Genomic DNA, 9,670 nt, shown 5'->3' with positions numbered 1-9,670 from the left:
GAGCTTTTTTTTTTTACATATTTTAAATAAAAATGAACGTTTAAAGAATATTTTTATTTCATATTTATTTTATTAGATTTTATTAAATTTTATTTGATTTTTTTTTTTAAAATCTTTGAGTTCTCGCGCGTCCTGGGCACGCAGTGACGTGACACACAGTCACACGACCGCACGTCGCGCGCGGGCACGCGCGAGCTGTCGCGGTCGTGCGGGACAGCGCCCAGCGCTGTTCCGTCCAGGTGCTGTTATTTGCCCATTTCCCCCCTCTTTTTTGACAAAAAAACGCCTTCCAAGGGACGGTTTTATTCTTTTTGGGTGGACAACAATCCTACCCACATCAGAAATTGTTTTTACAGGCCTAATGGCCAATCCCATTTATTTGAAGTTTATTTATTTTATGAAAATTGAAAATAAATCAAAATGAGTTGAAATTCGGATGAAAATGTTGTAAAATTTTAAAAAAAATCAAAATTTGGGTTTTAGCTTCAAAATCCTCTATAAATATCCCCACAATCCCCCCTCTTAGGTAAGAGTAACCCTTGAAAGAAACTCTAAAGTATTCTCACTTGATGACTTATAGTTTCTCTTGAGCTCTCTCTCTCTCTTCATTTCTCTCCAACTTGGAGCAAACTACAATTTTCTTGAAGGCATTATCTTCGAGTTTCACTCAAGGGGATCCTAAGTGAAGGTGTTCATCTTCCCTTGGTCATTTCTCATTAGAGGTATGTAATCATCATCCCACTTATTTCTCTCTTCATTTTCCTCTCTTCTTCATCTCCTCATGACCAAAGGAGATAGCACTCAACCTCTTGTTAGAGACAAGAGGTTATGCTCAAGTGCAACGGGAGCGAGGAAAGATGAGATGATCTTTCATTCCATGATTGAATCATGTTTTTTCTTTTATTGAATATAACATTGTCTTTCTTTCTTTATTTTTTTCTCATCTTCATCTGTCCATGGTCAAAGGAGATAGCAGTCAATCTCTTTTTAGAGACAAGAGACTATGTTCAAATGCACCGGGAGCATGAAAAGATGAGATGATCTTTCATTTCCTGATTAAATTATGTTTTTTCTTTTACGACCCGTTTGATGGCCTGAAAATCTAGAATTGGAAACATATTTCTAGAAACATATTTTCTGGAATAAAAGAATGGGAAAAGTCTTTTGGATTCTCATTTTGATGTGTGTGTGATAGCTGAGAAAATAATATATTTCTAGAAATACATTTTTGTATTTAATGATAAAGAGTGTGTGTGAGACCTTCAACGCTAGAATCCAGTCCTATGGATTTAAGTAATAACCTGCATCAACGAGAGTATATGGGTGGGCCAAAATTTCAATCGCGTGAACAGCAATCACCAAAAAAAGATATTTGCATGCATAAGGCATTACATATGATAGAGAGAGAAACTGGGTCATGAAAAACAGAAAAAGGGCCCTACAAAGTAAGAAGTGGAAATGCCAGCAACACAATTTCAATACATTTACTACTGATCACGGTACAAAATTGATATCTTTAACTTTCATCTCTCCCACCCGTGACGCCCCCATCAATGAGCTAGCTGAGGAGGTCGCCAACTTTCACAACTCACAGCATCAGTTTACAAGGCAAGGGTGTTAAATAAAAAGGATGAGAACTAGGGACAGCTATAAACAACGACGTCTGAGTCTTATTCCTGCTCATGACCCCACTCTGCCGGCCACCACTCTGGACGACCAGCTTTCACATGGACATCTTCATGCTCCTTAATTCTCAAGGAACTAGAGCTTTTAAGGGCTTCTTCCAAGGCAAAACCTTACCATTTCATAAATGCTAACTGCTAAATCTATAATTACAATTCACCTGAAGCTGACTAGCTTAAGCAATTAGACAAGCCCGACAGCCTAGGAGAACCTAGGCAGAAGCCCCAAATAGCATTTGACAACATAGCTACGACTCAAGTTGATGAGAGGTATGGACAACCTTTGAAAGATTAAAAAAAATAGTGTTGCCAAACCCAAAATGAAGCTGAAATTGACTATAAGGAACTTGTTAGAAGGAACTCATTCAATACTCAGCTATGGACAACAACTTAGTAATGAGAACGATTACGCTTCCAATGAATATTTTCATCAAGCACGATCTGTGAAGACCAAAGTCTGAAAAGCTGGTCTGAGATACGTATGAGAAGAAAAATCATAGTTAGGATTAACAGGAAAAGTATCATAAGTCAAACAGCAACAGGAAAAAGTTTGTATGCAGTTTCCTCCATTTGAAAAGCAATACAACATCTTCTAAATAATTTTAAGCAGCATTAACAAATAGACAAAAGCAGCGAAATGAATATCAGTGCACAAATGATCTTAGGAAAAAACCAAATGCATGATTCACTTGAATTTCTTCATCTACTTTTAACAACAAAATACAACATCCAATTCACAAACTGAGGGGGAAAATCCTAACAGCTTTACCTTTAAAATCCAAAATATAGCACGAGAAACCGGCTGAGTTCTGCTGGTTGGCTGTGGCATGCGACTCTACATTGAAGGCTATGATGGTGGACTTGGGCAGCTTCTGGACAGAGAAGCTGGAGACAATGAGATTCTGGACGAAGAAGCCTGTGCGAAATGGAATTCCGAGATAAGGAGAAAAACCCTCGTGTGTTTAGTTTAACTTTAAAAAACTTAAGTACGTCAAACCAAATTACCCAACGTTTTCTTCACTCGACCTGAGCGTACGCCTCTGCACTTCATTCACAAGACAAAGAAGTGAACAAAAGGAAACAAAACCAGAAGATAGAGGGAAAGGAAACCCCGAAAATTTTCCTTGTTATTCGGATTCGACCGCTGAACTTCATTCAGAAAATCCTATCAGAAATTTTGTGCGCAAGCATTTCAACATAACAACAAACCCAAAATTTTTTTTACCCATGATTGTACCTTCTTTGAGTCGAATTTGGGGACGAGAGTAAGAAGAACCGCCGAGGGAGGAAACACGCGGGATGAATTCCAGGTCCAACGGAAACCGCCTGAGGAGCCACCTAGAAGAAGAACCGCACCACCGATAAAAGGGAGAGGTAGGGAGAGCAGCCAGGCAAGAAGACGCGACGTAGGGTTGCGGCAGCGGGAGGAAGGAGCTTAGCAAAGGAGGAAGACGCGAGCGTTATTTTCGGAAAAAATTGTCTGGATTCGACGTCAACGGTCATAAATTTTTTCCCACGTTTGTTGGGTTGAAATTTTTTTTTAAATTTAAAATTTTTTTCTTGCTCAACAGTACATTTCCAACCCATCAAACAGGCCCTTATTGAATATAACATTATTTTTCTTTTTTTATTTTTTTCTTATCTTCATCTCTCCATGGTCAAAAGAGATAACACTCAATATTTTTTTGGAAACAAGAGGCTATGCTCAAGTGCACCGAAAACATAAAAAGGTGAAATGCTCTTTGATTTCATGACTGAATCATGTTTTCTTTTTTATTGAATATAACATTGTCTTTCTTTCTTTATTTTCTTCTCATCTTCATCTCCACATGGTTAAAGGAGATAACACTCAACCTCTTTTTAGAGATAAAAGGCTATGCGCAATTACATCAAGAGCATAAAAAGATGAGAATGAATCATGTTTTCTTTTTTATTGAATTTAGCATTGTTTTTCTTTCTTCATTTTCTTCTCATTTTCATCTCCCCATGGTCAAAGGAGATAACACTCAATCTCTTCTTAGAAAAAAAAGACTATGCTCAAATGCACCAAGAGCATGAAAAAATGAGATGATCTTTTATTTCATAGTTACGTCATGCCCTCCTTCCTAGTTGAATCTTTCTCTTTTCATCCTCCTTTCTCTCTCTCTTTCCTTCCTTGAATATTGTCTATGTATTACCCATGCATAGTTGCATGGTTTTCGGTTTTTATGTGAATGTATGATGAGAATGAGAGTGTGGTTTGAGGTTCTTTATTTTTATCTTTATATTAATTTTTTAGGTTGAGACTTGTTCAACCCAAAAAACCTTCACGAATATGTACATGTTAAAAATGCATTCTCATGTCATTACATATAGTTTCCTTCTCAATTATCCAATTAAAAACCCTAACGAGTGTCTTGTTATGTTGCTTGATTTTCTTCCATACCCAAGAATAGAAGATTTTTCTTTGTAACAAACCAAATAATAACATTCTATACTTGTATATAAATCATATTTTACAAAAAAATTTTAAAAGCAAATACCATCTCTTATATGGTTTTTGAAAATTTAACTTAGGCTTTTGCATGAGTCCAAGCTCCCTTTCAACCCACATCAGAATTTGAAGTCGGTTATTTTTCATTTCTTGATTTTTAATCTCATGAAGACATATATGTATATACATGTTATATACATATATGTGTACATGAGAATTTTTTTTTCTCTTTTTACGTTTGCATACTTTATTTTGTAAATTTTCATATATATATAAATGCATATATACATGTGTTCTATTTTCTCTCTCTAAAACCTTTTGTACATCTTTTCAAGATAAATGTCTTTTATATATATATATATATATATATATATATATATATATATATATATATATATATATATATATATATATATATATATATATATATATATATATATATATATATATGTTCCTTTTCCTTTTTATTTAATTTAAGACTTCATTTTTAAAATCTTATACAAATATGTATACATACATATGAAGAATATATATCTCTTTTTATTTAAAAATCCTTCATCTAATGATCTTTGAAGACATTTTTTTACTATCTTTCTTTTTTTTATAAGAATGTTGCATATCTTCCACTCCTTAACATTTTCTCATGATCTTTTATTTGCCGACTTCACTAAGACCAAAAATCAAATAATGACTTAATATTTGATTCATGCTTGATGGTTTACAACCTCAATCCATTTTCAAAAACTTTTCCTTCTTGTATATGATATTTATCAAAACAAAAATCTTAGAAAAATGTTATGGTAGGAATGCTCTTAGATTAATGTTATGGTAAGAATGAATGATTTTTCTTTCCAATCATATATGATCAATGCATTCATGCATTCTCACGTACTTAATTTTACTTATGATCACAAACACATCTCCAAAAGAACTTGAGCAAGATGAGATGGAGCTCTAAGTAGGTGGTAACAGAATTAGAGTAAAATCTTAAACCTACTTAAAGTCTTAAGAGAACAATAAATTGATTTCAAAATGATTTCCTAAGCTTTTCAAATGATATTTACTAATTCTACTTTTTCCTAAAAACATTTCACATTTTCAAGCAACTTTTAAAGAATTTTTTTAAAAGTTTGAAACATTAAACTTTTAATATTTTTCTACGCCGCATATACAATCAAAATGATGTTTAAGTTAAAACGAAATGCGTCAATGATGAACATAGCCTTTGGAATGATTACCCCCAGTAAAGGCGTCGAGAACAGTCGATTCTCGTACTTCCTATTTCAAAACAAAATCTCATTTTTTTGAAGCGCTCCAAAACCAACTAAAAAATTTTGAGATGCAAACAATAACCTAAGTCAAACGAGATTACTCGAGTTTAATTGAGTTGAGTTTATGTAACTGGAACTTGATTCATTTACAAGCTCGAGTTTTTAGTAAGCTGGTGCTCGAGTCAAGCTCAATCAAACGAATTAGAGTCATGCTCGAATTGCCTCCATTCGTTGTACACCTCTAGGTGGCCTTACAGGATTTGGTGTGAATCTTGCATAAAATATCTAAATATGTTGTGCTTAACTTAATGGACGGGAAATGGATAGACATGAGAAGATATGTGAATTGCGTCAGCCAATTCCATGCCCGTTGCGGAATTTGATGCCACTCAAACGAATTGTCACTATTTCCTCTTTTTTTTTTTTTCTAAAAATCAATTATCCTTATAACTCAGCACCATGCAAGTGGCTGCTTGCCCAAAACATTGTGATTAATTTATCTAGTAAAAAAGTGCCATAATTTTTTCAAATCAAAAGATACTATCACGTATTTAATTATGACATGGAATCAGTTATGGTAAAGAAGCTGTCCTGTACTTCATTTCGTTTTTACATTTTTAAACAATTAAATTAAGTTTTTTTTCCATGATTTGTGCCTACTTTGTTGGCTTTATTTCAAATTGGTCGTGTTAAGTTCATGGCCGAGCTAGAAAGTTTGAGTTGAGGGATACTGTTTCATCTTATTATTACAATGAATTAAGCATATAAAGCTAAGTTATGGTGTGGGCACCCCATCGGTTATCAAAAATAAAAAATTTATAAAGGTTTACATAGATTGCGGTAGGCAGTTGCCCACACCAACCAACCCATGGTAGCTTGGCTGCTGATTAAGTTGGTAACTAAAGTTAGTAAAACGGAATGACCGTTTGATGGAAATTAAGCAAGAAATGCGTCTCAAATTGGAAATTTCGCCTTCCATGGAAGTGGACACCCTCCCATTCTGAATGAGAATGGACTCTGGATACTGAGGGACCTATAAAAAAGGATGAACTGCGAGCTGTATCTCCAAGCGAGCGAGGCCAAACTGCATTGTCACAAAAAACGATGTTATATTAAAAAAAACGCGTATTTAACGTCAAAAAAGTTAACGGCAAAAAGACGCGTTTTTTTGAAAAAAATGGCAAAATTTAAAAAATGCGTATAAAACGCGTATAAAACGTGCATAAAACGATTTTTTGCATTTTTTTTAACATGCGAGTGCAAAATGGCAAAGCTTGTAATATTTTTTTAAGACGTTGGCTTTTCTTTAAACTTGTTCCACCTTTTAGTGGCAAAAAAGTATTTTAACATAAGAAAAGAGGGCTTAGGGTTAACTTGAAATGGAAAATTTGTTGAGGGCCTTGAGCTTTGAACGTTCGAGTCTGTCTTGTCTTCAAGACAGAGAGGCTTAATAGGGCAGGCTTCTTCGAGTGAGGTGAGAACTTCTTCCTTCGTTCGTTCCTCGACCTCACCTCTCAATCGGCTGAAGAGGAGGGCATTCAAGATTCGGCTGGTTTCGAACTTTCGTCTGATCGTCTTCTTCTCATTTTCATCATCTTCTCGTTTTCATCCGACTGAAGAGGAGGGCATTCGAGATTCAACTTCCTTCGTCTCCAATCTCCATCTCTTTTTCATTCGAGCGGTGACAAGTTCTTTTTAGTCTTTCCAAGTTTCCATTTCGTTTTTTTACAACGTCACTATAGTATACATGTGCTGTTCGATTTTTTTTTTCTTGTTGTCATATGCATCAATGATTCAATTCAATGCATGCCTTCGTCTCCATCTCGTTGTCTTCTGTTTGTTTCTAAAACTTGTTAGATGAAGCGTTCTTCACTGTCTGTTAATTTGTTGAATGGTGATAATTTTTTAAAGCCATGAACGCAAAAAACTTTTGTTAGTTATGTATTTGTCATTTCATTATCTAATTTTAATGTATTGCTTATCTAGTCATTTTTCAATGTTTCTTTTAATATCTCATTTACTTTCTTTTTGGATTATTTTATTTATTTTTTAAAAATTAGTCGTCTTTTTCCCGTTTTATTTTCGAGATTTTATACCCGTTTTTTTCTATCGCCTTATTATACCAGTCCAGTCTTTTGTGACAATGGGCGAAAGCATGGACAGCTGCTCTATCTTTCTCGCCCTCCTCTTCGTCACTGTCTCCTTAGCCATCTTCCTCTTCCGCCTCCCGTCTTCTGAGCGCAACGGCAAGGGCAAAGCTCGACGTCGCCTCCCGCCTGGCCCATTGCCGCTGCCCATCATCGGTAACATCCATCAACTGGGCTTCAACTTTGCCTATATCGTGCCCTCCCTCCGCCGAATTAGAGCTCGTTATGGGCCAGTCTTCCGTCTCTATCTTGGCAATCAAACAGTGGTTTTCATTACTAGTCGTGACCTGGCCCATCAGGCCCTGGTTCAGATGGGCGCAGCTTTGGCAGGAAGGCCTCTTTCCCCTGCCTCTGCACGCATCGTCAATCTCAACCAGCACAGCATCAACTCTGCGGACTACGGCCCATTGTGGCGCCTCTTTCGCCGCAACCTCATGGCAGAGACGCTCAACCCGGGCCGGACCAAGGCCTTCTCGGAGGGTCGGCGGTGGGTCATGGATGTCTTGAGAGACAGGCTACAAGACGAAGCAGAGCAAAGTGGCGGAGTAGTAGCCCCCATCGGCGCCTTCCATTATGCCATGTTCTGCTTACTCCTCTTTATGTGCTTTGGCGAGAAGCTGGACGAGGTCACCGTTCGAAAGGTAGAAAATCCGCTGCGTGACCTGCTCGTCAACCTTACCCGGTTTAACCTATTGGGCTTCTTCCCTTGGCTTTCCAAGATTTTCTTCCGAAGACGGTGGCATCATCTCGCGGAGCTCAAGCGCAACGAAGTGGAAACACTGCTTCCCCTCATTCGAGCCCGGTTGGGGGTCGAGCAGAAGAATTGGTTCTGCTACGCGGATTCACTCCTCACTCTAGAACACCCGGAGGGGAGGCGACTCAGCGAGGGGGAGATTGCGACACTTTGCGGAGAGTTCCTCAACGCCGGCACAGACACGACGTCGACAGTACTACAGTGGGTGATGGCCAACTTGGTGCGGAGCCCCAAGATTCAAGCCAAGTTGTATAGTGAGGTTGTGAGCGTCGTGGGGGATCGTGAGGAGGTTGCAGAGGAGGAGCTAACACAGATGCCTTACCTCAAGGCAGTGATTCTCGAGGCGTTGAGGAGACATTCACCAGGCCAGTTGCTGCTACCGCATGCAGCCACTGAGGAGGGGGTCAGCGTTGCCGGCTATCACATACCAAAGAATGCGACTGTGAACTTCGTGGTTGGGGATATGGCGTTGGACGAGGAGGTGTGGAAAGACCCCATGGAGTTCCGGCCAGAGAGGTTCATGCCAGGAGGGGAGGGCGAAGATGTGGACATCACCGGCACCACGGAGGTAAAGATGATCCCCTTTGGCGCGGGCAGAAGGATATGCCCTGGGATGGGCTTAGCGGTGCTGCACCTCCAGTATTACGTAGCCAACTTGGTCCGCGAATTTGAATGGTCCGTCGTAGACGGTGAAGAGATAGACCTCACCGAGAAAGTCGAGTTTACCGTGGTGATGAAGCACCCTCTCAGGGCACGCCTTGCACCTAGAAACCGCCCGCAATAGATCGAGCGAGAGTGCACCGGTGTCCATTTGGCTTGGGCTCTTAGGAAATTCATGTATCATGTATAAGTTGTGGTAGGGACTGTGACGTGTAGGTTTTAACGTATAAGCTATTAAATGCATTTGTATTCGTGGTATATGCCGTCCGACTTCGGATCTGGTTATACACATTGTTCTCGTATATAAATTTTCATGTGCTATTTTAATAATGACAAAATGTCCATGAGTAATACAAAAAAAAAAAAAACTTTTTGCTTTGATAAAAGTAAAACTTTTCAATCTCTATATCATTATGATCAAATGTATCTTTTGAGCAGTAAAAAAAAAGTCTTCATTTTCCTTTTGTTTTACACATAGCATTATTTCATAAATATTTTATTATCTCATATTTATATTTAATGTTATTTCATACATCCGACTGTTATCTCATTATCTCATAAATCTTTTGTTATCTTATAATTATATTTAGTGTTATCTCATATATCTATCATTATTTCACACCTATTTGTTATCTCATACACATTATCTCGTACTCATTTGTTATGTCATATTTATTTATTAT

General features: G+C 37.7%; 1 protein-coding gene and 1 long non-coding RNA gene across 3 annotated transcripts; one reads left to right on the top strand and one right to left on the bottom strand.

Moving 5' to 3' along the window:
* Positions 1 to 1,459: 1,459 nt before the first annotated feature.
* Positions 1,460 to 3,152, bottom strand: LOC116248722 (uncharacterized). Of its 2 annotated transcripts, XR_007572588.1 has the most exons (4): positions 2,920 to 3,152; positions 2,688 to 2,722; positions 2,452 to 2,598; positions 1,460 to 2,152 (listed from the first exon to the last, which is right to left on the bottom strand). It is a non-coding gene; the product is annotated as an uncharacterized LOC116248722 (long non-coding RNA). The 2 variants fall into 2 exon arrangements; XR_007572587.1 differs by having other exon boundaries at positions 1,460 to 2,598.
* A 3,713-nt stretch (positions 3,153 to 6,865) lies between these two features.
* On the top strand, positions 6,866 to 9,401 carry LOC116246897 (cytochrome P450 89A2-like). The gene has a single exon (XM_031618801.2). It carries the CDS (start codon positions 7,570 to 7,572, stop codon positions 9,109 to 9,111), a length of 1,542 nt encoding a protein of 513 aa, XP_031474661.1. The 5' UTR covers positions 6,866 to 7,569; the 3' UTR covers positions 9,112 to 9,401.
* Positions 9,402 to 9,670: the final 269 nt, after the last annotated feature.

Source organism: Nymphaea colorata, chromosome 2, assembly GCF_008831285.2.
Source record: "Nymphaea colorata isolate Beijing-Zhang1983 chromosome 2, ASM883128v2, whole genome shotgun sequence".
NCBI lineage: Eukaryota > Viridiplantae > Streptophyta > Magnoliopsida > Nymphaeales > Nymphaeaceae > Nymphaea > Nymphaea colorata.
Note: the sequence above shows the minus strand (reverse complement) of the source record. Positions and strands in the feature narration are given on the sequence as shown.